At 42.7% G+C, this 26774-nt stretch overlaps 1 protein-coding gene across 3 annotated transcripts in view; it reads left to right on the forward strand.

The window, feature by feature from the left end:
- Positions 1 to 21150: 21150 nt before the first annotated feature.
- Sptlc1 (serine palmitoyltransferase long chain base subunit 1) overlaps positions 21151 to 26774 on the forward strand; it is a 45539-nt gene continuing 39915 nt past the window's right edge. For all 3 annotated transcript variants that reach the window (XR_012910358.1, XM_075969617.1, XM_075969618.1), the window contains exons 1-3: positions 21151 to 21258; positions 24287 to 24394; positions 25207 to 25301. Coding sequence is in view for 2 of the 3 variants with exons in the window: in XM_075969617.1 (XP_075825732.1) it covers positions 21202 to 21258; positions 24287 to 24394; positions 25207 to 25301 (260 nt within the window). In the remaining variant the exon portion in view is untranslated. The remainder of the gene's footprint in view (positions 21259 to 24286; positions 24395 to 25206; positions 25302 to 26774) is intronic.

A 26774-nucleotide genomic window follows, 5' to 3' on the forward strand; every position in this document is an offset into this window, starting at 1 on the left:
AGGGAATAGCTGATTTAGATCATAAGCTTCAGTCCCTTTCTGTAGGAACTGAAACATTAATGGCTGATATTAATGAGAAATTCATTACTATGGAAGAGGGAACAGCTGATTTGGATCGTAAGCTTCAGTCCCTTTCTGTAGGAGCTGAAACATTAGTGGCTGATATTAAGGAGAAATTCATTACTATGGAAGAGGGAACAGCTGATTTGGATCGTAAGCTTCAGTCCCTTACTGTAGGAAATGAAACATTAACTGAGAGAATCAAAACTGCTGAATGTGACAATCGGATTTTGTCTAAAGCTTACGACAGATTGGCGGAAAGATTGTCAATACAAGAAGGCACGGTTTATGCCATAAAAATTATGTCCAAAGATGAGATGTTATCTCTAATGGACAAACTTCTTACTTTAGAATCCTCAATAAAGGCTTTGGAACATAATTCTGGACAGGAGATTCAGACATTGCAGAAGGCAATGGTGAATAGAATTGAAAAGATTGAGGAATTTCTAAATTCTGATGAAGAAGAGCAAAGAGTAGAAAGGCAAATTTTAACTACATCTGTGGGTAAATCTCTCCAGGACAATTTCCACAAAGCTCTACCTGCCTTTCCAGTAATAACAACAGAGAAGACGATTGGTTCCAGAAACCCTAGGGTCATCAAGGAGGATACATGGGAGCCTGTCCATATGAATGACCTCAAGGAAATTAAACAGGCTGTCATGACTTTTTGGGATGCAAGCCTCTTTTGTTAAAGAGATGCTAAGAGCTGGGTGATGGTGGCTCACGCCTTTAATCCCAGCACTCGGGAGGCAGAGGCAGGCAGATCTCTGTGAGTTCAAGACCAGCCTGGTCTACAGAGCTAGCTCCAGGACAGGCTCCAAAGCTACAAAGAAATCCTGTCTCGAAAAACCAAAAAAAAAAAAAGAAGAGAGAGAGAGATGCTAAGATCTTGGGCCACGACAAGCAGAGCAACCCCCTCAGACTGGCTCCAGCTGAGCTCTATGGTACTTGAGAGTGGATCGCAATTGAAATGGAAATGCTTATTCAGGCAAGAGGCTAGACTTTTAGAACAGCAGGAAAAAGTGAAGGGAATTGACATTTCCCTAGATAAAATTCTAGGTGAAGGGCTCTTTTCCGACCCTCAGGAACAAGCTAATTTGGATGAAAACACATTCTCCATGTGTACTACAGCAGCCTTAAGGGCTTGGGACAGGGTACAGGACCCAGGACAGAGAATGGAATCATTTGTCAGAGTTAAACAGGGTCAGAGAGAACCCTTTAGTGACTTTTTACAAAGATTAACTAAGGCTGTACAAATAGGGATATCTGACCCAGAAGCAAGATGTATAATGATTGAGTCTTTGGCTTATGAAAATGCAAATGTGGAATGCAAAAGGATTTGGGGGCCTTTAAAGCTCAGATCAGTGCCCTTGGTCTTGCATACATTCAATGTTGATACATTTGATTATGGCACTGAAACATGGGTAGAAGAAGCAATTTCCAATGGTAAAAGGAGACACCAGAATACCAAATGTTTTAATTGTGGCAAAATGGGTCATATGAAAAGGAATTGTAGACAACAGATTTTCAGAAATAATAATAATTCATCTTTCAGAAATAATAAGAATAATAATGCATCTTCTAGAAATAACAGAAATAGGAGGACTCAGCCTTCAGGTTTATGTAGAAGATATCGAAAAGGCAGACATTGGACGAATGAATGCAGGTCTACAAGAGATAGACAAGGCAACCTGATACAGTCGGGAAACGTGAGAGGGGGGGCCTCACAGGTCCCCATGGCAAACATGGTTCAGTCATTTCCAGTTTCTGCAGAGAATGTGCCTCGTCAGGACAATTAGGAAGCCCCAGGCCTACTGTTACAAGCAATAATGATCAGAAAGATAAGTTATGTGTGTTTTGGCAAACTTCTATAAATGATCAAAGATCTAAACTGAGAGTGTATGTAAATGGAATTTTTATTACTGGCCTACTGGACACAGGTGCTGATGTAAGTATCATTACCCCAGAATCTTGGCATCCGTATTGGCCTCTTCAGAATGTAAATGTTCAGCTCCTGGGAATTGGAACCCTATCTCGAGTAAGGCAGAGCACGAGATGGGTTGAATGTATAGGGCCAGAGAGACAAATAGGAAAATTAAGGCCATACGTAGCCAATATCGCAATGAATTTATGGGGTCGTGACCTATTACAACAATGGAATACCGAAATTAACATTCCTGCTACTTCTAGAGCCTATATTTCTGAGAATAATATTAAAAGATATTACAAATGGAGAAAACCGACCATTTGGGCTGTACAAGAACAAGCAATTGATGTCCCTTCAGAGATAACAACAGCCTTGCCTCTAAAATGGTTGACTGAGAAACCAATATGGACAAAGCAATGGCCTTTAGCTGAGGAAAAGTTACAGACTTTAGAACAGCTGGTACAAGAACAATTAGATGCTGGACATACAGAAGAATCTACCAGCCCTTGGAATTCTCCTGTATTTGTGGTTAAGAAAAAATCAGGTAAATGGAGAATGGTGACAGATCTCAGGGCCATCAACAAGGTTATTAACCTATGGGCCCTCTGTAATCTGGAATTCCTTTGCCCTCTTTATTACCAAAAGGATGGCCTCTCATAGTTATTGATTTAAAGGATTGTTTTTTCACTATACCTTTGCAAAAAGAAGATAGAGAAAAATTTGCTTTCACAGTGCCTACTTATAACAATTCTCAACCTTCGAGGAAGTACCACTGGGCTGTCCTCCCCCAGGGTATGTTAAATAGCCCCTCCCTGTGCCAATATTTTGTGAACCAACCATTGCAAATAATACGCAAGAAATTTCCCAAATCTTACCATTACATGGACAACATTTCGTTATCCGATTCAAACATGGATACCTTGAACAGGCTGTTTGAAGAAATACAGATACTTTTACCTAAATGGGGATTGCAAATCGCTCCTGAAAAGATTCAGAAGGGAGATTCTGTTAATTATTTAGGTTATAAAATAGGTTTGCAAAAACTTAAGACACAAAAAGCACAAATTAGGAGAGATCACCTACGGACTCTTAATGACTTTCAGACTGTTAGGAGACATTTCCAGTCTATGACCAGCTATTGGGATAACACCTGATCTAATAATTCATTTGAACAAAACCTTGGATGGTGATAAAGATTTAAACAGTCCCAGAGAATTAACAGCTGAAGCAGAAAAGGAACTGACAATGATTGAGGAAAAATTACAACAGGCACATGTGGACAAGGTGAATCCAGAACTCTATTGTATTCTTGTCATACTACCATCAAAAATTTCTCCTACAGGAATTTTAATGCAGAGAGATGATATTATTTTGGAATGGATCTTTTTACCACATAAACCAAGTAAGAAACTGAAAACTTATGTGGAAAAAGTCTCTGAGTTATTTATAAAAGGCAAGCTGAGACTTCGTCAACTAGCAGGCATAGACCCAGCAGAAATTATAGTGCCTTTCACTGCTGATGAACTAAAGAAATTATGGGAAGATAATGAACCATGGCAAAAAGCTTGTGCTAATTTTTTGGGAGGCATTAATAACAACTATCCAAAAAGCAAGAGGTTTAACTTCATAAAGAGAACTTCTTGGATTCTTCCTCGAATCGTCCATGATGCTCCAATAACTGGAGCCCGTACATTCTATACTGATGCCAATAAATCAGGGAAGGCAGGTTACAAATCAGAAGACTTGGGTAAGGTGGAACAAAGTCCTTATAATTCTGTCCAGAAGGCGGAATTATATGCCATTCTTATGGTGCTAAGGGATTGTAAAGAACCTATTAATATAGTCACTGATTCACAATACGTAGAAAGAGTTATTTTACATATTGAAACTGCTGAATTTATACCTGATGCTACAGAATTAACCTCATTGTTTCTCCAGGTTCAAGATTTGAGCAAGAACAGGCTTTGCCCTAATGTATATAACACACATCCGATCCCATACGGGCCTGCCAGGTCCTTTAGCACAACGTAATGCAGAAATTGATCAATTATTGATTGGTAGTGTGCTACAAGCCTCTGAATTTCATAAAAAACATCATGTTAATAGCAAAAGTTTGAAGAAAGAGTTTTCAATTACATGGCAACAAGCTAAGGAGATTGGAAAGAAATGCCCTACTTGCTCTTTCTATAACCAAATGCCACTGCCTTCAGGGGCTAATCCAAAGGGCACCCAAAGGAATGAAATCTGGCAGATGGATGTGTTCCACTTTGCAGAATTTGGCAAATTAAAATATGTTCATCACACCATTAATACTTATTCAGGCTTTCAGTGGGCAACTGCTTTAAGTTCAGATAAAGCTGATTCAGTAATCACTCATTTATTAGAAGTCATGGCTATCATGGGTATACCTACACAAATAAAAACGAATAATGGTCCTGCTTATGTCTCCAGGAAAATGAAATGGTTTTTCGATTATTACAATATCAAGCATGTTACAGGTATACCATACAATCCTACAGGTCAAGCAGTCATAGAAAGATCAAATCGAATTATAAAGGATATGTTGAACAAACAGAAAGGGGTGGAAAACACACCCAGAAATAGGTTACATAATGCTTTGTTAACCTTGAATTTTCTCAACGCTAATGAGAACGGAACAACGGCTGCAGAAAAACACTGGATAATGGAAAAGTCTACTGAACTAAATCAACCAGTTTATTTCAAGGATGTGCTGACCTCACAATGGAAACCAGGAGATGTGCTGCGTTGGGGAAGGGGTTTTGCTCTTATCTCCACAGGTGAGGAAAAATTGTGGATACCGTCAAAATTAATAAAGGTTCAGTTTGAAGAAGAGAAGCCACTTGGTAAAGATAAATAACAATTCTTTCATAAGGATGGCGAGCATACTGATGGTAAGAAATACAGATAGGTTGGAGGCAGGGTTCTTTTCTTATCTCCACAGGAAAATACTCATCCTTAAAGAAATTAAGGGACCCTGAATATTTAATTACTGATGGATGGACACATTTTGTAAGTATTAATTTATATATATATATACATATATGTCTTACTAAACATTTCTTTATAAATATGTAGAGCTGGTTTTGAAATTGGACTCTGGTTCAGTCCCTCTCCAATTCCAAGCCTGTTAGTAAGAGAAAAACCCAGAGTTTTTGGAGTTTCTGTCTCATATCAAGAGCCATGATATGGGACAGAAAGAAATATGAGTTTAGAAAACATCTTTGCTTTTCTTCATATCTATCATACTTTTCATTGAATATATCTATCATGCCTTTCATTGGATATATATATGTATGTCTATATATGTCTATATGATGTTTAAGTTTTTCACAATGAACAATGAGTTTTTCCTGAAGTGACATTTGAAGTTTCCAGGAAGAAGATGGGGCCCCACAACAACAACTCTACCTAGTTGATATGATGTCATGATAATGATAGCGCTACTACAAGACCTGTTTTGGGTACCAGCTGCACAAGATGATCCCAACTTGGTTAGCTGAAATGGTGCACATCTTGTACAACATTCTGGCCAGACCTCCACAAAATACTCAGAGACTATTTGCAATTTTAAAAGACATTGATCTTGAAATTTAACCATCATTTTACTTTCACAGAATCCCCCAGAAAGAACGTCGCCCCCATGACAGCTGGAAGTAATTCTAGAGGACAACGTCCCCTCTCCCAGTAAAGTTTGCCCCTGGGTTTAGGGACATCATTTAGGGGCTGGGAGGTTGGGGGAGGAATTTTATAAGCTCAGGGATCATTTTGAAAAAAAAAAAAAAGGAATGATGGGATAATAGATTTATAATTGTGAGTTACTGTCTTTAGACAAATATATTGGTATCGATTCTTGTATATTGATACAAAGTTAAATTATATTGATTATTGTATGCATGCATGTTTCTATCTCTGTTTAAAACATTTTTTATGTATTGACATATATTGTATTGATATATATTGTGTATATTTACCATATTGCAGTGTACATTTCTACCTCTGATTAAGATACTTATATAATGTTTGTGTATTTATATATATTTACCATATTGCAATGTATATTTGTACAGTGTTTATATTTGGAGGTCATTATCCTCATTTGTTACACAGTTGTTTATTGTCTTAGTCTTTAAGTTAGATACATATTGAGAATTATATAGATAAATAGTCATCTAAGTTTGTCATTTATAATTAGACTAATCAGGTTCTCTAGATGTATAGAGATTATACTCAGTAAAGATAGATAATCTTCAACCTCTTCAAAGAGCTGTAGAAAATGGCCTTTAATCTAACTCAGAGTTTCGTGATAGTGAGACGCAATTGCTCCTGGCAACACCGCTCTATTCCCGAGAGAATGTTGAGCACCAAAGACACTCCACCTGGAGCCTTTCTATTTGGCAGAACTGGCCTTTGGGCAAAGAAATGCCAATACCTCAACCACTAACAGAGATACAGAGCGTGCATCAATTGATAAAACAGGACTATCATATCCTGCCAAGACAGGGTAAGATAGTTTTGAAAAGTTCCTTGCCTTTAATAATGGTATGTCAGTTATGTTAGGTCTTAACCAAAGTTGGTTGACTCAGCATTGCAAACGAGACTTTGGGTGATTGCTCAGGTAGTCAGTTGTCTCTGTCAATTGTTGCACATTTTGGATATATCTCGTTTGTTAAGTAATATTTATTCCCTTCTCAGATCTTTGACGGAGTTGAAGATTATATAATTGTAGTTACTCTCTACATTATTTAGACTCCTTGAGATAGAATGTTTAGCAAAACTTTTGTTCTCAATATTGTTTGTTATATTTATTATTTATTATTATTGTATCTAGTTGTATTTGGTTTAGTTCTGTCTTATTTAGACAAAAAGGGGAGATGTAGGGATAAGTCCCGCCCCTTAGGGGGCGTGTTCGCCTCGGGCTAATGTTTTGCCTATAAATTTGACGAGCATGCTCCCAGCCACTGTTTCTGCTTTCCTGGTCTCCACGGGAACGGTGGTTCTATAAGTCTATTTCTCCATTAAAGCTATATATATATATATATATATATATTTTTTTTTTTTTTTTTTTTTACAATCTGTCTGCATTCCTTTACGCCGTTTCATGCCTGCATCTGGTCCGCCATGGAATCCTGCTTGGGAGGGGTGATGGCTTCACAAAGACATGACAATGGTATTTAAGGTGTCACCATTTTCCTGCCCCATCCTTGTAGTCGGTGTCAATCATGTTATTACAGAAATAAAAGGGTCCTGAGTTCAATTCCCAGCAACCACATGGTAGCTAACAACTATCTGTAATGAGATCTGGTGCCCTCTTCTGCTCTGCAGGCATGCGTGCAGACAGACTGCTGTATACATAATAAATAAATCTTAAAAAAACAAACCATACACTATCATTGCAAAAGGGAGTAAAGGGGGCAAAGTGAAGAAACATGGGCCAGAGCAAGCCTGAAACCCATAGACTGGGAAACTCCGGGCTTAGATGGCTCTGTCCTTGTAGCTTTTCTAACTGCAACACCCTTCTCTCTCTCGGCCTGTTTCTAGGCCCAGTTCGCAGCTCTTCTTAGCAGGTATCCGAAGGCTCTGGCATCTTCAACATCTTGGAGTCTCCAGCACAGTTTAGTCTTCACTTTCATGGCTTCATGTGGTGGCCTCTTTAGGCCTTCAAGCAGGAGCTCGACTGGCCGCAGCAGCTTTCCTTAAGCCCAGAGGGAGGTTTTACAAACCACTTACTCCTGTGTCCTTCTCTAAAGCCAGAACTGCAAGGCTGAAGCTGCCAAGTTTTGCTGCCTGCCTGGGATGGGCTCTGAACCCTCCAAAGGCTTTCCTTCTTACAAACTGCAGTGCTAGCTGGGTGAAGTCTTGCCCTGAGGGCAGCATGCCCTTTATTCTAATTCTCATTGGCCTGTTATCCGTTTCAGCACAAGCCTTGACTACAGAGTTTTCCCCCTCCAACTGTCCATTCCTTTGCCCTGCTTGCTCTTTTTCTTGAAGATGTGCATATCAGTGATTGATCTCTAATGACCATAAGAGAGCCAATAGTAAACTATCTTGAAATCTTCTCTTCCTATTAAAATCTATGGAATTAGTCCAAAGCTTTTCAATTCAGCTTCAGGAAGATTCTTAGGACAAGGACAGAAAGCATTCATGTTTTTTGCCAAAATATCACAAGACCTGTCTCTAGCCCAGTTGTTAATATTGTTCCACCCTGGAGTCTCTTGATCTGGGCCTCTATAGTCACATTGGTCTCAGCACTTCTGTCTTCCAAGTGCCTGCTAGGACTTCCCTTAAAGCCTTGTTTACAGCATTCAGCCACTTTCCTAGTCCAAAGTCCCAAAGTCTTCCACAGTCCTCAAAAAACCCAGCGTGGTCAGGCCTGTGGCAGCAATTCCCCTCTTTAGTACCAACTTCTCAGTTATTTCTTATTGCTGTGAAGAGACACCATGACCAAGGCAACTAACAAAAGAGTTTATTGAGGCTACAATTTCAGAGGGTGGGTCCATGACCATCGTAGTGGGTAGCAGGGCAACAGATGTGCTGTTGCAGAGTTCGAGATCCCCGGGGGAACCTCACCAAACAAGACTTCAATTGAAAAGTTAAAAAACAACTTCATCCTATTTATAGCAATATTGCGCCAACAGCCTCCTTTGCAAACCTGACAGCTGCTGCAAAGAGGGAGATGGGTTGGAGTTTAAAAGACTTAGACCACAACTGTCTCAATTCCAGGGATTTTTCTGCTATGTGAGACATTATCATTTTCTTTTTGTTTGGTTGGTTTGGGCTTTAGGTTTTTATTTTCCTGAGCAAGCAGTGGTTATGTGAGATTACAGAAGCAGAATGTGTGTCTGGCTGATATTTCTGCATAACAATTACACAATAAGGGGAAGATGAGCCAAGTGGATCTGAGATTGGTCTCCTCTTTAGATTGCTGTCAAGACTCCACTGCTGATGAGGCTGACCTTAGGATCATGGTCTAGACATCATGTGGTTAAAAATCCTTAGGCTAAGAATAAGATTCTGCTGACTCCCAGATCTTTCCTTTTTATACAGTAACTTAGTTTGAAACTCATTTTTTTACCATTACCTTGCTGGAGCAGTAGCTGAGAGTTTACATCTCGAAAGAAAGCTACCAGGAGGCAGAGGGAGCTAACTGGGAATGATGTGGGGTTTTGAAACATCCAAGCCCAAGCCCAGAGATGCACCTCCCCCAGCACGGCCACACCTTCTAAGCCTTCCTAAACAGCTGCACTTACTGGGGAACAAGCATGCAAATTCCTGAGGCTCTGGGGGTCATCCTCACTCAAACCACCATGCCTTTCCAGGACCCTTTTCCCTAAGTACACCCACTCTCTGAAGGTCTAATTTTGGGTCTGCTCCCAGCTTCTAGTTCTCCGGGTTTAGTGAAAGGGAATGAGTTGTGCAATCAGTTCACACTCACCATTCACTTACTGCATGTCAGATCTTTCCTGGCCAGATGATAGCTCCAGGAATGAGCAGGCTGAAATAGTCCTAACTCTAGGAGCTGGCATCTTAAAGAAGTGGCTATCTTGAGAGGCGGAGTTCTCATCCAGCTAGCTGGAATGGATGAATGAGAGAAAGAGTGGCCCATGGGGAGAACAGGCGGGCAGAAGGTTGCAGGGTCCTTTTGGAGCCTGAAGGCTAAGTGTGTGCATCGCTGCAGTGCCACTGTCTCAAGTTCTTACCTTATATTTCTCCTCGAGTTTCATATTTAATCAAGGCAAAACAAATCCCTTCACCTTGGGCTCAACATCTGGCATTGGTGCACACCCTTCCCCCAGTCCCTTTTACCCTTCTTTCCTGTGTTTGGGGGTTTTCTGAACGCCCTATGCAGGCTGCATTTGGGGGTTTTCTAAACCCCTCTCCAGGCTGCCCTTCTAGGCATCTCGGTTCTCCTTGAGACCCGCTTGGGGCTTGGACCTTTATGGCTGCTATTACAAAGCCGCTGGCAGTAGGCAGGAAAGTTAATTCCCAAACAGCTATAGTTGCCTCCAGCTAGGCCCGTGCAACACAGATGCCCCCCACCCTCTTCCAGCCAATTCTGCCTAGTGCTCACAAGTGCCAGGGCAGAGGCTATCCCAGCGGCCTGACCAACCCTCCCCAGTTCATACTTTTTGGCCTCATCCTGCCCCATGATCTCTGCCTGTGTACATGCCACTTCCTGTCTGGACTGCCCTTTTCTCTCCTCCTCCCTGCCACCTGCCAGAGCTAAATTCTTACAAACATCTGAGTAAATCATGATTCAGGTCTGTCTTTCTTGAATCTGACATTTGTGCCTTTTGAGCATTCTCACAGTCCCAGTCAAATAGTTCTAAGTGAATAAATACAACTTTAAAACTGTGGAATGTAACATTAATGTCTCTGTAAAAGACATAGGAATGTACTCATGAATATGAGCAGATACGTTCTGAAAAAGATCTCAGAATGTGCACACTAGAGTGTGTGAATTCCCTGCTGGGAGAGAGAGTGAGGAGAACGTGTGGGTTAGGACACACTAGAGTTTTTTCTGTCCCTTGTTCTATAGCCTTTCTTTCCCATTAAGGATGCACGTGGCACACAAGACCGTGGAGGCAGAGCCCAGAAACAAAGATGGAGCCTTTGCCATCACTGTTTTACCATGGTTACAGGGTCATTTTCCTCTCCATGAAGTGAGGTGTATTAGAATAACTCCTAGTCCCCTGCTCATTCTCTTGTCAGTTCCAGAAGGCTTAGAATGCCTGTCACCTTAACAATGGCTTAGATTGAGAAAACCCTTACTCTAACATAAATTCTGTTCCAAGATTTAAATACTCACTTAATTCCAAGAACAAATGGAACATTGATGTGCTAATAAAAGCAACACATATACAGAAGGACATGCCACATCAGAACACATTAAGACATAAACCTTAGGAGCTGTTGTGCAAGCCTACTCTTAGGAAATCTAGGTCAAAAAACTGCAGCAAAAACAAGATGTGGCCAAACACAGCCTGCTCCTGTGGACCCCACATGATCTTACTGAAGCCCGCACCGGATTCTGGAGGAGACACTTGAGAAGGCCTGATCCTGGTTTTCCCTGTTTCCTTCATTTTCTTCCCTAAGGCTGATGCTTTAGAGACTATCCTTCCCACACATCTAAATGCGTGGAATAAAGAAAGAGTGGTAATTACCACAACCCACTAACTGTGACATTAAAACAAGTTAATATGAGATCCTGGGTTTTCAAACACAGAGATTGATGAGCATTTCAGGTTAAAAATCTAACTAGGGGCCATGGAGATGGCTCACTGGGTAAAGTGTTCGTTGAAAAAGCATGAATGGCTGGGTTTACATCACTAGCAACCATGTAAAAACCTAGATGTGGTGGAGCAGGGGTTCATAACCCCAGTGCTGAAGGGCAGAGATGGGCAGATCCTGGGAGCTCACTGGCCAGCCAGTCTAGCCAAACTGGCAAAGGTCCAGGTTCAGCGAGAGACTCTGTCAAAGCATATGGTGGGAAGCAATCGAGAAAGACATTCTGAAATCAGTCTGTGGTCACCACACGTCCCCACCAGGGGGAGTGCTCTTACACACACACACACACACACACACACACACACACACACACACACACATACACACACACACACACACACACACACACACACACACACACACACACTCATGCATATACCAAACATAAAAACTCCAGTTTACCACAGCTCAGTCTAGACTCCATCTGGAAAAGGTTAGAACATGTGCACACTGCACCGGGTGAGGACTGGAGGTGGGGTGAGGAGCTTAGCTCAGTGGACAGTCTCTCGCTCAGGCCCGTCCCCTCCTCTTTAAACCTTCTGGTCTCTGCCCACTGAGCCAGCAATATGGCAGCTTATGATACACTCTTATTTGTCCTCTTCCTTTGGTGTGTCTGACTGCCTGTTCTGTGTTTCTCCACGCAGGTTCATTTTTTTGTCTGGTTGGTTTTGGTGTTGTTGTTGTTGTTTTGTTTGTTTGTTGGGGGACAGGGTTTCTGTGTGTAGCCCTGGTTGTCCTGGAACTCACTCTGTAGACCAGGCTGGCCTTGAACTCACAGAGATCTATGTGCCTCTGTGTCCCAAGTGCTGGGATTAAAGGCGTGCACCACCACTACCCAGCAGGTTCATTTCTGTTTAACCAATCCTAAGCCTCACCAGTGGCAAGAGATGGTATTACCTGAAAGGCGAGCCAGAAATAACCTGTCTTACGAAACACCTGGCAGAGTCCCTAGGCGCACACTCTAGGGAATTCAGGCCAAGAAAGGTCACCTGACTCACCTGGGAACACCAAGGGCAGGAAAGCAGATAAGGAGGTCGGGTCCACAGAGTTCAACCTTGGGACACTCATTGAGTCAAAGAGAACTACACCAATGTTTGCCAGGCTTGACACTGAACACTCGCTGTTGTGGTGGAGGAAGAAGGGAGCTGAAATCCGCAGCTTATTTTGGGTGCCTTTTGTCTTATCAGTGGTGCTCAGGTCTGCTCAAGTGTGAATGCTTCCTCATCTTGAATGACCCAAATGAAGTCATCGAAGGCAAGCCGTGCATCCCTGCTGGGGATCCTGTTGTGTCACCAGGAGGGAGTCTCCCCAGAACCAGGTCTGGGCTCGTCCTCTGAGGTGCTTTAAATGCTCCCAGCCCTCTCTCCATTCATCCTGAGATTTTTCTACTGATAACAGCTGCTGTTGGTTACTACTGCCTGCTGCTGGCTGCTTCCTAGAGGTTAAAGAGTTTCATTTCACAGTTCTCCAACTGTGTTGCACAAAAGAGAAAAATAAAACCCACCAGGCTCTCTGTTGAATGTGCAAAGGGATTTAAAGTAAGGATTGAAGCCAGAACCGTGGAGCTGGCGCTACCTAGTTTAATTGTCCCCTGTCCTGTGGCCATCTTCCCGGCCCAGGACCCTGACAAAGAGCACACCAATGCACTCGCCACAACTCATCCTAGGCTGCGTCCAGGGCCCAGCGGTTTTTGTCAGCCTGTCCGAGGGTTGACTCAGTTATTTTCTGTGTCTACTCTAGACAAGCACCGAAGTAGAGAAAAAAGGCATAAAGAGAGATAAAGGGAGAGGGTTAAGACAAATCTACATCAAGATTCTTCGCTACCTGGAGACACTCATAGCAGACTACCAGTAGACTATGGAGAGAGGGAAACACAAAGCTGTGTGTGTGTGTGTATGTAGATATACACATAATATTTAACACACAGAGTCTGGCCTGGATTCCTGTAGGTTTCACATCTGTGAATTCAACCAATCTCAGAGCAAAAATATTAGTAAAACAATTTGCCTCTGTATTGAATACATACAAACTTCTTTCCCGATAAATAACCCTTAAATAATACAGTCTAGCATTTGTGCGCATGGCACTTACTCTGTCTTAGAAGCAATCTGAAGTGGTTTGACGTGTAGGTCATGTGTGCATAGGTTATCTAGAAATCCTCTGTCATTCTTTATGAAGGATTTACTTACATGCTTAGATTTGAGTCTGCATAGGATATAACTCATTCCTGTAGATGCTCAAGTCCCATGAAGAAAATGGAGTGCATGCAATGACCAGGACGTTCTTTCCCTGCCCTATGATAATCTTTTTGTTGCTCTCATTGGTTTAATAAAAACCTAAATGGCCAGGAGCTAGACAGGAAGCCAGACAGAACTCTGGGAAAAAGAAGGGTGGGGCCATCAGTCATGTGGAAATGGAACAAGACATGCAAGAGGACAGGTAAATGTCATAAGTCATGTGGCAACAGGAAGAGTGATAAAAAATGGGTTCATTTGAATTGCAATAGCTAGTCAGTAACAAGCCTAAGCTATCAGCCAAGCTTTTATAATTAAGAAGTCTCCATGTGGTTATTTGGGAGCTGAATGATGGGCAGAGTCCACCACATACATCTCACATAAGTCTTAAACCCTCTCTAGATCATTTCAACTCCTAAGGCCGTGTTCACATTGTGTGGACAGCTGTCCCATTCTATTGCATAAGAACAGGAAACATTTTACACACACTGAATACAGAAACATCTTTTTTCTGACTATTTTTTCCAGTCTCTGTATGTATGTGCATTCACGTGTGTGGTGTATGTCTGTGTATATGTTCATGTTTAGGTGCATTTCTTGTGGAGGCAACGTTGGCCATCATCTGTTGCTCTTTACTTTGCTTTTTAAGGCGATGTCTCTTATTGAACCTAGAGATCACCTATTCCGCTAGACTAATTGACCAATAAACCCCTCAGATCATCTTATCTTTGCCCCCAGTAGCAAGGAGATTAGAGTCATGCTCTGTTATGACAGGCTTTCATGGGTCACCAGGGATCCAAACTCAGGTCTTCATTCTTCCACAGCAGGCACTGTATTGACTGAGTCATCTCTCTGGCCATGGTTCTGAGCATCTTCATCTTGTGGCTGTTTGAATGCACTGGTGTGGTACCCCAGAATGCACAGAGAGGCTGGGCAAATGGTGTAAAACACAGGCTCCTGTGAGAGCTTTCTTCTTCAGCCAGGGCTCTGCTTGTCCGTCTCCAACCAGTTAGATGTCTTCCATCAGTCACTTTGTTCCTACTCCGCCAGCCATGACTTTGCTCTGAAATATGACTGAACTTGAAGGTTCCCACGTTCCCTCCTGCACTATAGACCCAGCACTTGTGGACACCTCATTTTTATATTTTAAAAAGCCAGAAATACACACCAGGAAAATGACAGCATCTTCAATAAATGATACTGCTTAAACTGGGTGGCTGCAGGTAGAAGAATGCAAACAGATTCACAACAATCACCCTTCACAAAACTCAACTCAAAAGGGATCAAAGACAGCAACATAGGGCCAGGTACACTGAATCTGACAGAAGAAAACGTCTTGAACTCATTGGCACAGGAAAAGACATTTTGAACAGAACACTCTTAGCACAGGCTCTAAGAACAACAATTAACAAAGGGGACCTCATAAAACTGAAAATGTATATTTCAAAGGACACTGTTATTCGAACAAAGAAGCATGCTACAGAATGGGAAAAGATTTTTTACTGATACACACCCAATAGAGGGCTTATATCCAAACTATATAAATAACAAAAAAGAGACATCAAGAAAACTAATGGCCCAATTAAAAAACAGGGTACAGAACACAAACAAGGAAACAAATAGCTCAGAATTACTTAAAGCTCAACATCTCTAGTCATTGGAGAAATGCAAATCAAAATTGCTTTGAGATTCCATCTTATACCAGTCATAATAGCTAAGATCAATAAAACAAGACAGCTCATGTCACTGAAGATGTGGAATAAGAGAAACACTGATCTATTGTTGGTGAGAGTACAAACTTGTACAACTACTATGTAAATCAGTGTGGTGGTTCCTCAGGAAGTTAGTAATAGATCTCTCTCGTGATCCAGCAATACCACTCTTGGGCATAAACCCAAAAGACTCTACATCCTACCACAGAGATACTTCAACATCCATGTTCATTGTTGCTCCAGTCATAAAGGCCAGATTAGAAACAGCCTAGATGTTTGTCAACCATATAATGGCAATGAAAATGTGATACAATTACATAGTGGAATATTATTCAGTCATTAAAATTTTTAGTCATGAAATTTGCAGGTAAATGGATGGAGCTAAAAAAATCATCCTGAATGAGATAACACAGACTCAGAAAAACAAATATAGTACATTTTTGGGAGAATAGTCAATATTAAATCATTGATAAGCAAGCTATGATCCATAAAACCACAGAGGTTAGAGACAGAGTAAGGGTCTAGAGTGGAGGGATGAATCTCCCTAGGAAAGAATAGACAGATATGGATGGATGGATAGGTGGATGGATGGAGAGAGAGAGAAGCAGAAATGAGAGGATCAAATGGGGTGGGGAAAAGAGAGGGTCAGGAGGGAATATAGAAAGGGACAGCTAAAACTTGAGGCCATGAAGGGTTATATGGAAACCTAATACAGTAGACACTTCCTAAAACATTTGCATATATGAAGGCAATCTATTTGAATCGCCAAATAACAGGAGAGATGGAGTCCCAAGTGGACAGCTATAGTCACCAAATGAAGCTTCCAGTACTGGGAATGGGTGACATCTAATTGAAGTGTTGGCCAAAGTGGCCCCATGGGAACCCCCAAATAAACTAGGCTATGCCAAGGTTAATGGATATTCTCCACAAACTGTTGGGAAGGTCCTGTTGCTGAGGACAACACCTACACAACCCGGTGAGCACTGAGACGTCAAGCTGTTGCCTACCTAGAGCCTTAACCCATACCGACTAGAGCTAGAGGTTCTGGAAGGTACTCTGCCTGTCACCAAAGGAGAAAGGTTAACATCAACCCAGCTGCAAATCCTTCCATCTACAATGATGAGGTACACTGGTGCAATTGTGACACATAGCTTGTGGGAGTAACCACCCAATATCTGACTGGATTAACTGGGTTACTGGATCTAACCCATACTTGCCACTGCTTAGGTGGCCAAGAACCTGAGTCTAGATAAGCTGGGAACCTGGGGGAAACCAAATACTGGTTCTGCAAAACAAACATAGCAATAAAATGCTTCCCAGTGACATGCTGCTATATTCGTATGTAGATCAACGCCTTCCTCAGCCTTCATCAGAGAAGCTTCCCCCTGCAGCCGATGGGAACAAATACAGAGGCCCACAGCTGAGCAATGTGAAGCTGAAGTCCCGTGTGGATGTGCACTGTTGACACTGGCACCACCACGTGTCTCACTCATGGGAACATCACCGCCTTCCTCTGGCTGGGAGGACAGATATTGACACGTGGGTGACCTGCAGCAAACTCAGCACGTGCAGAAAGTACTGGCTGCCGCTTCTTCAGTCTCTGTGCTACCCTGAGACTGCTCCAGTACAGAGACCCCCTCTTGAGATTAGCCAACTCACTTCCTAGTTCATGCTGTGTATGATTACAGTTGTGTCCAGAGCCTAACTACTATTTATCTGGGCTGTCTTTAGCCCTCTTTAATAGCCATTCCTTGCCCACTTCTGTGTCTGATCCACTCCTTGTAACAAAATCTTATGTAATGCACTAACTTAAGTGACCAAAAACATCCAACAGTCAACCATGACACACCATTTCTGGTTCACCAGGATGCCTGCCACTAGTAGGAAATTTAGTACAGTGTCAGAAAACAGTGTCTGTTAGCACGTGGGTGTGTTTCATAGATGCATATTCTGAAATAGTCTAAGAACTTCTTAGTAGATGTCAGTGAATTCAAATATCTAACAAACTACTGTCTATTTGATGAGTGTTTAAACATACTGTTTTATACTTATTTCTGACCATGTGAATTGAATGTTTAGTTGTAAAGAACAGTATTTTAATAAGGGGAACAAATATATACCATAGATCTGTGGTGAAACACATGACATATTTAACATATGTCCACCTCAAGTACTGCCTTTGAGGATACAAGGTGGCTCAGTCACTTTTTTAAAAAAAGTTTTCATTTCCTGAAGGGCTAATACAGAGTTAGGGCATAAGCCAGAGATTTCATTCCTAGTGAAAGACCCTACAAACCCCCTCCTCAAAACCCGCAGCTAGCGTGCTCCCGGGGGAACGTCCTGTTTGCTTTAAAAAAAAAAATCTCTCCGGATCAGCAGCCAGTCTGCTCCCGTAAGAACATCCCATGTGCCTGAGAGAGCAGGAGATAGAGATAGGAAGACTACAAGGCAAGATGTCAATAAGATAGGACATCAACAAAGCAGGTTAACTATAAGATAGGAACAGGATGACTGTTGCCAGGCATCCATGCTGAGAGAGGAAACCATTCATGCCCCCCCCATTCCGGTCGACCGATAACCACGCTTTTGCTTCTGTAAGCTTGCTTTTGCTCTCCCCTATAAGAAGCCGCCCTCCAGTTGACAGGTGCGCAAGTCCTCCGAAAGACTTGCTGCCCGCAGGTACCTGTGTTTACTCAATAAACCTCTTGCTAATTGCATCCTGTGGCCTGGTCTCGGAGTGTCCTGGTTCTGGGGTCTTCATCAGAGAGGAAAGGTCCTCTCTGAGGGTCTTTCACTAGAAAGTTTGTAATGAATGGACTATGCCTTATTAGATGGAAATGGGTCTTTGAGGAAGGGTAGGATGCTATCTATGATTTTAAAGAGACATGCTGGGATGTCAAGATGACAAGGAGTGAACTTGTGGTGGTTAATATGCATTGTCAACCTGATTGGACTTAGAATCACATAGGACACACACCAGTGGGCATGGCTAAGAGGGCATTTCCAGAGAGGTTTAAGTGAGGCAGCCACCATGAGTGTGGACAACACCTGGACTGAATAGAAAGGACAAAGGAGAAAACAAGCTGAGCACCAGCTTTCATCCCTGCATCCTGACTGTGGATACAGTGTTACCAGTCACTTCACACTCCTGCTGTCAAGCTCTCCCTTCCATGATGGACTGTATCCCTCCAAACAGTATAGTATAGTTGAAATTGAGGACATAATTCTAAGATAAATAAGAGAAAGATACTAGATGGCTCTGTGTATGAGATTTCTCACTAAATTCTTAAAATGAAGTAGGGTGGTGGTTGTCTGGGGCTGGGAAGAGCTAGGAGAACTCTTTGGGGACTCTTTTGTAAAAGCTTTGGTCCCAAGGGTGAGTCCTCCACCCTCATGATCTGATCACTTCCCAAAAGCCCAAGCTCCTAGTAGTACCTGTCTTCCTCTGTCCTCTCCCCACAGACTAATTTATAAAGGTAGGAAATTGAACTTCCATTGTTCAAGAAACTAGAAGTCCAGTATGTAGGTGCTAGAATTTGATGAGAGCCTTCCTACTGCAACACAACCTGCCAGAAGCCAAGTGAAAACAAAGGAGAAGTGGTTTACATAACAAAGCTGCTACTGTGAAACTAATCTGCTTTCATGGTAATAATATAAACCCATTTGTGAGGATGGAGCCTTCCTGCATAATCCTGCCCTAAAGGCCCTACCTCTTAATGACTTAAATGTCAACTCAATGTCAGCATGAGTTTTGGAGGAGATTTAAACTGTAACACCACTGCACTAAAATCAGGTTTGGAAATATAAATACTCATTTTAGTACATACCCAGTCTATAGCGTAGTGCCTAGAATTATACAAGGAACTCTCAAAATGAAAATAATCCAGCTGTAAAATGGAGAAAGGACATGAACAGTCATTTCCGCGAAGAGCAGATTTAGTTGGGCGATGGAGTGACAGCTCAAGCCGTTAAGAGCACTTGTTCCTGCAGAGGACAGGTTCGGCTCCCAGCACCCACATAGCAGAACCACATGGGACTCCAGTTCCAGGGAATTCAGCACCCTCCTCTGGTCAACAGGTACCAGGAACATGAGGGGCACATACAGTCGTGCAGGCGAACCATACACATAAATCAACATAAAAAAAAAAGAAGAAAAAGCAATGTCATTTGATGTCAAATAAACATATAAAGAAGTTTCAGCGTCACGGTCTAGTTAAAAACTAACAAATTAAACTAAAATGAGATATAAGCACAGCCTTGTAAGAATGGTCAGAGTTTTAAAGAGAGACAAATGGTACTGAGGGTGGAGCAGAACCGAACAGTGTTACTAGCAGAAATGCAAGCCTGCTACAGTTGTGGAAAATGCAAGCCTGCTCCAGTTGTGGAAAACAGTGTGGATATTTGTGTAGTTGTGTGTGTGTGTGTGTGTGTTCTTCCTCAGGAGTCATGCACCTTGTTTTTGAGACAGGGGCTGTCTCTCGCCTGGACCTCACCAAATGGGCTAGGGTAGCTGACCCAGAGATGAAGGGACACTGGCCCACTCGAGCACGTGGCTGTGGCAGGCCTTGCCCTTCTCCCCCATTCCCTCTGCCTTGCTAAAAATTGTTAGATTACATTCCTAAAGCTAGTCACCAAGGTCTATTACCTTATTTGACTACTTCCTCCTCCTGAGGCTGTCAAACTCCAGCAATCAAAAGTCCCTTTTGGTACACCTAATTAACATGCCCAATTAAAAACACCTCATCCTAACACGGAGCTTCCCTCTTGACCTTTATAAACCGCCTTCACTGTGTGCCACATTTGACTCCTCTCTATCCTGAGGCAGTCCTTTGTCCCTCTGGAACAAAAGTCCCTTCCCCCTTTTCCCTATTTTCTTACCACCACATCCCAGCCCAATTTAACACAATCCTCCCCTTTTCCTCCTCTTAAAAATAACACCTGTGAGGTCAGTAGCTGCTGTTTTCTGCCCCAGTCAGAAAGCAGCCACTTTAACTTCTCTTCCCTGCTAAATAAAGGATCTCCCGGTGAAAACAGGTGTTTGGGTGTGGTTTGTACCTAATCTGGTGTTGGGAGGAAGCCCCTCCCAACAAGATAATTGTTTGCTCCACCTCCCCATACTAGAATCGCTCTTTTTTTTTTTTTCTTTTCCTTATAAGGTGCTGGGGATTGAACTCTGGTCCTCTTTACTGACTGAGCTATCTCTCCAGGCCCAATTTAGTTCTCTCCCACTTTAAAAAAAAATAATAAAACTGCTATACCAATGGCACGTCTGGACAAGTATCACGAAGTGTAAATCGGTGTGAATATCAAACGTGGCATCTAAACCTTCACGGCAGCATTTTGACCGTATTTCACCATGACAACAACCAGACATACCCACACTATGAAATAACGACTCCTCATCTTGCCCTGAGGAACAAACTACGTAGATTTCTATGGGTTAATTTTAATAATGCTGAATGACTGGGTTCCTTGTTTCTAAAAAGGGGAAGGGTGTATTTTCCTCTTGTTGTTTTAATTTTTTCTTTTTTGTGTGTTTTTATTTTGAGACAAGGTCTCACTGTGTATCCTAGTCTGGCTTGGAACTGGCCATGTAGAGCAGGCTAGCCTAGAATTCAGAAGATGAGCTCCTCTGCCTCTCAGATGGGATTAAAATAGGAGGTGTCACCCACCTCCCCAGGCCTAATTTCGTTCATCTCAATAACCCTGTGCACAGCCGACCATCAAGAACAAAGGCCAAGAACTAATTCTCTCAACACAAAGTCTACTGAGCGAAGGTGTTCGAGTCTCAGGGCTCTGAGCCTCCGACTTCACGTCCTGGTTCAGGAACAACGCACACCGTGGTGGAGGCGACGCACAACTTCCCGCGGCCCCGCCCCGCGGTGGCGTGACGTCACTAGTCCGCGCCGCCGCACTATTTGACGCGACTGTGACCCGCCTGCCGGAAGCCGGGTGACTGACCATGGCGACGGTGGCGGAGCAGTGGGTGCTGGTGGAGATGGTGCAGGCGCTGTACGAGGTGCGTCGGTAGCCAGAACTACCCGTGAACCCGCGGCCCGGGTCTAGCGACCCGCGGCCCGGATCCACGGTGCTTCCTGCTCCCGGGGAGCGCAGGGGAGAGAGCCTCGGCTGCCCTCGCCTCCTGGAGTCACGCAGGAAAGCAGCTCTTGGGAGGGGTGCCGAGGACACACGAGTCCTCAGAACCACAGTTGGAACTGATGGCCAGACGGGGTTTGTGGGAGTGGGCGATCTAGGTGGGAGGAATGCCCTATCATAAATTACAAACTTTGCCCAGGGCGGGGGATAGTGGTTTACAAGGCGGAGTAATTGGGAATTTATGAGCATGGAGTAGACATTCTTTTGCCTACAGTTTCTATATTATGAATATATAACGTTTTGAAGGATATTTAAAAGAATAGTTAAAGGGTTATGGTGGTTTCATTCAGCTACGTAAAAAAAATGGATAATACAAATGCCAGCCTTGGGAGGACGCTGGTTTCTTGAACAACTGAGCTTCCCTGCTATGTCCTATAGAACTTGTATATTTTCTGTCTCAGGGCCTCTTCAACACGGCCTTCTCTAACTTCACGTGATAATAGGCACTGGCAATGCGTTTGTAATACCACTTTAATGTGAATGTCGGTGACCATGTATGTATTAGACCAGACGAATCTGAAGCCCGGAGACCAAGCTGTTTGAGTGAGCAGATAAATCCCGGTGCATAGAGAGCTCACATTAGTTGGAAGTGAATTTCACTTTATTTGATAATGTTATCCAAAGTTGCTTCTTCTGAGGAATGACCATGTTCCATTGCAAGAACTCTCTGGAATTTCTCTTCCTTCCTTCCCGTCCTCCACTCCCATCTCTCTGTGCCGCCTTCCCTCCCTTCTTCCTTTCATTTCTTTGTTTCTTTTGCTATTTCTAGACAGGGTTTTTCTGTATAGCCCTGGCTGCCCTGGAACTCACTTTGTAGACCAGGCTGCCCTGGCCTCCCAAGTGCTGGGATTAAGTACACGGCACCAAACTCAGATTACCGGGAATTTCTTCATGAAAATTATTTGAGACAGAGGGTACTTGATTTTCCTAATCTATACTGAGGTCCAATATTAGGCTAGTTATAGTTACTGAGTCACTATAATTGTTATTTTTTTTTTAAGAAATGAGTAATTTTCTGTTGTACAGTGTGACTTCTTACTCCCCAAAAGGGACCAACACAGACTTTGGAAAATTCTTTGTGTGTCACATTTCCTAGGTAGAGAGGAAAAAAATAAAACTGGTATTTATGATTATTTGAATAATTTTTTAGACTATTAGTTTTTCATCTTAGGGTAATTTCTCTATGGGGTTTGTTAGCTGAAGAGATGTTTGCCTGCTATCATCCAGTTATTGAGAAAATCAAGGTTATCTGGACTCACTCTTAAGTTAATTATGTTTAAGAAGGGTCAGTAAAAGTTTTAGGTCATCTTAAGTAGAGATTTCTGTTCTTTTTCTCAGTTTCTATGTATTTTGTAGAATTTGAGGCTTGTAAAGTATATCTGAAAAATAAAGATCCATGTGCACATGTGTATGTGCGTGTCATCTATGTAGTTTTAAAGGTACTTTCACATTGACAGGAAAGTTCACATGAGAACTGTCAGCAGCTTTCCAGTCTGTGGTCTGGTGTGGCTTTTGTTTGCTCCTTTGTTTTTAGCTATGGTGAAATGTCATCCCGTATTTCTGCCTCAGTGCTGATCTATTCTGTATTTAAGTTTGTAAGTACATGGCTGTATTTTGAGATAATGTCTCACTCTGTAGCCTGGGTTCTCCTTGAACTTCAGATGCTCCTAGTATTTCAAGCACACATATGCCTAACTTTTAAAGGCCTGGGTTTACCAGGTATGGTGGCTCATACTTTTACTCCCTGCATTCCTGGTCTATATAACAAGTTCCAGGCCAGCTATGGCTCCGTAGTGAGACCTCTCTCCAAAACAAAACAAAGGGCTTGTTTTGTTTCTTTTTTGTGTGGTGGTTTATTTGAAATAGGGTGCAGCTATGTAGACCATCCTGGCCTTAAAGTCAAAAGATCTGCCTGCTTGTGCTTCCCATGTACTGGGATTACAGGTGTGCACCATCACACCCAGATTAACATGCCTGTTTTAAATGATTTTTCTGGTGGTAACCCACTGGAATAGAGAATCCAGCCAGTAACTGAAGGGTTATAGGTGTCTAGATTCTTCTACATAAACTCATCCATGCCTTTATTCTGAAACCATGTAGAGGACAAGATAGTAGACTAGCCAAGATTCCATCTTACTATGCTGGCTCCACACTCTGGGCGAGGGTCTGGATTCAATTCCCAGCGTCTACATGGTGGCTCACAGCCATTTGTAACCAGTTCTAGGGGAATCTTCTGATCTCTGCAGGTGCCAGGAGCACATATGGTAAACAGACATGTGCAGACAGAATACCTATACACATAAAATAATAAAATATTTTAATAAAAATAAAGATATCTTTGTGTCTATCATCATGAAACAGGTTGAAATCCTTTGGGTCCCATGATAGAAAAGAGAGCCACTTTCCTTTAAGCATTTATTACTGCCACTCCCACCCATCCACGCTGCATTGTCTAAGGTCTAAGGAGATTTAGCAGCAGGGTAGGGAAAATACAGTAAGATGTGCAAAACTTTAAGAGTTATGGAAGCTGGTTTGCATGTAGTTTTATTAGCTTTTCCATGGTGGGTACAGGTGTGTTTAGGTGTGTACAGTTTCCTTATACACATTTCTTGCCAGTAAAAGTGTAAATTATCTGAAAGACATGAGAGTTGTTTCAACTGTTGGGGTTGTCAGGTCTTACTTCTTTCTCTTTTTCACTACTGAAAGGTTTTAAAGCTGAAGTACTGGGGGTTGTTAAGGTGGGAAAGGCATCAAGAGCCCTTAAGGAAGCCCTGGCAGTGAGGTGTATACAGTAATAGTGCAACCCTCAGGAGAGGCAGCACTGTGGTGGACTGAGTTTCCCTACAGCTTTTGAAGTGACTACTTTCCTTCTTTGCTTTTCTCCCTCGTAGGCTCCAGCATACCATCTCATTCTGGAAGGAATTCTAATACTTTGGATAATCAGACTGGTTTTCTCTAAAACCTACAAGTTGCAGGAGCGTTCTGACCTTACAGCTAAGGTAAGAAATGAAGCCTGGGGGCTGGAGAGATGGCTCAGTGATTAAGAGCATTGCCTGCTCTTCCAAAGGTCCTGAGTTCAATTCCCAGCAACCACATGGTGGCTCACAACCATCTGTAATGAGATCTGATGCCCTCTTCTGGCCAGCAGGCATACACACAGACAGAATATTGTATACATAATAAATAAATATTTAAAAAAAAAGAAATGAAGCTTGTTTTATTCAAGGTATGTGGGAGCTACATCTTTTTAAAGCAAAATGAAACTTGACTCTGTAGTGGATGTTAAAATGTTGACTATAAGAAGAGCAGGCAGTAAGGAACATCGGAGTAGATGAAGCTTGAGGAAAGAGGCATAAAGCCTCACTGGAGGAGACTGCAGCCTGCTGGGAGATGGCTTGAGGGGCGCATGTGTGTCTCACACAGGTTATGTGAGCTGCCCTTGAGGCCAAGAGGAGAGTCCTCCATGTGGTCTTCAGAAAGGGGATTCAGAGTTGGAAATACCCACATCCCAATTAGGATTTTTTTGTGTTATGTGTGGTAAGATGGAAGAAATCCTAAACAGAAATGAGATTTTTAAGTTGTCAGGTTACCCAAAAACTGCATGAGAAAGGGGATGAGCTGTAATAAGGAAAGAAGTAAGAGTGGGAAGTACCCTGAACACAACAAGGATGGCCTACGCTCTCCACAACAGCTGGCAGGAGTGTTTTTGTGGCACGCTGTTCATTGTTGCAATGTTGCAGTTTGGCATCACCAGAGCCAGTGTGAGGTGACTCGTGCTGAGCCACTCACTCTAACGCCTCTTTTTCTGTAGGAAAAGGAAGAACTGATTGAAGAGTGGCAGCCAGAACCTCTCGTCCCTCCTGTCTCAAAAAACCATCCGGCTCTCAACTACAACATCGTTTCCGGGTGACTTGCTTGGCCTTGCTGCTTGGAGTGATTGACCTGGCTTTAGTTCTGTTGCCAAGCGTGTGAAGGGTGGTCTTCACCCTTATTAGATGAAGACAATTTTCTTCAAGGGGTGGCCTGGGAATCTTTTAAATATTTATTTATTTATTATGTATACAATATTTTGTCTGTGTATGCCTGCAGGCCAGAAGAGGGCACCAGACCCCATTACAGATGGTTGTGAGCCACCATGTGGTTGCCGGGAATTGAACTCAGGACCTTTGGAAGAGCAGGCAATGCTCTTAACCTCTGAGCCATCTCTCCAGCCCCCTGGGAATCTTTTAAACTCTAATTTGGGAATTGAAGATTATCTTTTTGTTTTCCTTAAAACACATTCTCTTTCTCCCCTAACTCATACTCTGTTGTTTCTTGATTCCCCCTTGTTCCTCTGAGGTTTTGTTTTGTTTTTTTTATTTTGATTGGTGGTGGAACTAAAGACTGACTATAAACACAGCAGATCTCAATGTCCCCAGGACTCCAGCATTCACTGTCTAGTCTCTGCATAGATTAGGAAAAGGTGGTCTAGAGCAAGTACAGTGGCCTGCTGTGGTCCTCTACTGTCTCAGCACCTGGGGTACCTGCAGGAAGAGCCTGAAGCTTAGCCGTACACATCTCAGCTGTGTGCACTGTCCTGTTCCTCCATTCCCTGTTAACTGCAGCATGGCGTGTCTAGATTGTGCTCTGCTTCAGTTTTCTGTCTCTGGCCATATTGCCACTAAAGAAACCCATGCTGAATGACTACTTTATCATACACTTCTCTTTGTTTTCCTAGCGTTGACGTCATCCTTGGTTTACTTTTGAGCTTGACAGTCTGCATTCCATCTGTGTCTTCCTCCAGAACTGTACATCTCCATTGTTCAGTCATGCCATCCGTTAGGTTTCTTTTCTTTTTTCTTCTAGAACTCCCTGTCCTGCTCCTGCTGCTCAGAGAAGCCTTATAATTTTGTCTGTTGGCTTGAAAACATTGGCCCCTTCTTTTCCCCTTCCTCCACCCGTTCCTCTCCCTCTGTCTGTCTCTCTCCCAGAGTGGGTAAGCAGGTAAGGTACACACATCCAGTGCTGACATATGTGGGTATTTGGAGGTCAGCGGTCGAGTGTCTTTTCCTGCTGTTCTTGCCTTACTCCCTTGAGACAAGTCTCCTGCCTGAAAAGCTGTCACTGATGTTTGGCTAGGCTACCTGACCCAGAAATCTTCCTGTCTGAACAGCCCAGCACCGCACTGGGATTATAGGCACTTGACTGTTCCAGGCCTTTCTTTAATTTTTTCCTTCATGCCATTGGAGTACAGACAGACTCCTGAGAGTCTGGACTATGTCTTGTGCTTATCTTCAGTTTGTGTTTATTTCACACTCATGTTCTCTACTGATCTTCACTATCCATCATTTTTTTTCCAACCGTTTTTATCAAAATCAAGTGCATTATGTAGATTGCTTA

The sequence above is a fragment of the Microtus pennsylvanicus genome, chromosome 4, assembly GCF_037038515.1.
Source record: "Microtus pennsylvanicus isolate mMicPen1 chromosome 4, mMicPen1.hap1, whole genome shotgun sequence".
Classification (NCBI taxonomy): domain Eukaryota; kingdom Metazoa; phylum Chordata; class Mammalia; order Rodentia; family Cricetidae; genus Microtus; species Microtus pennsylvanicus.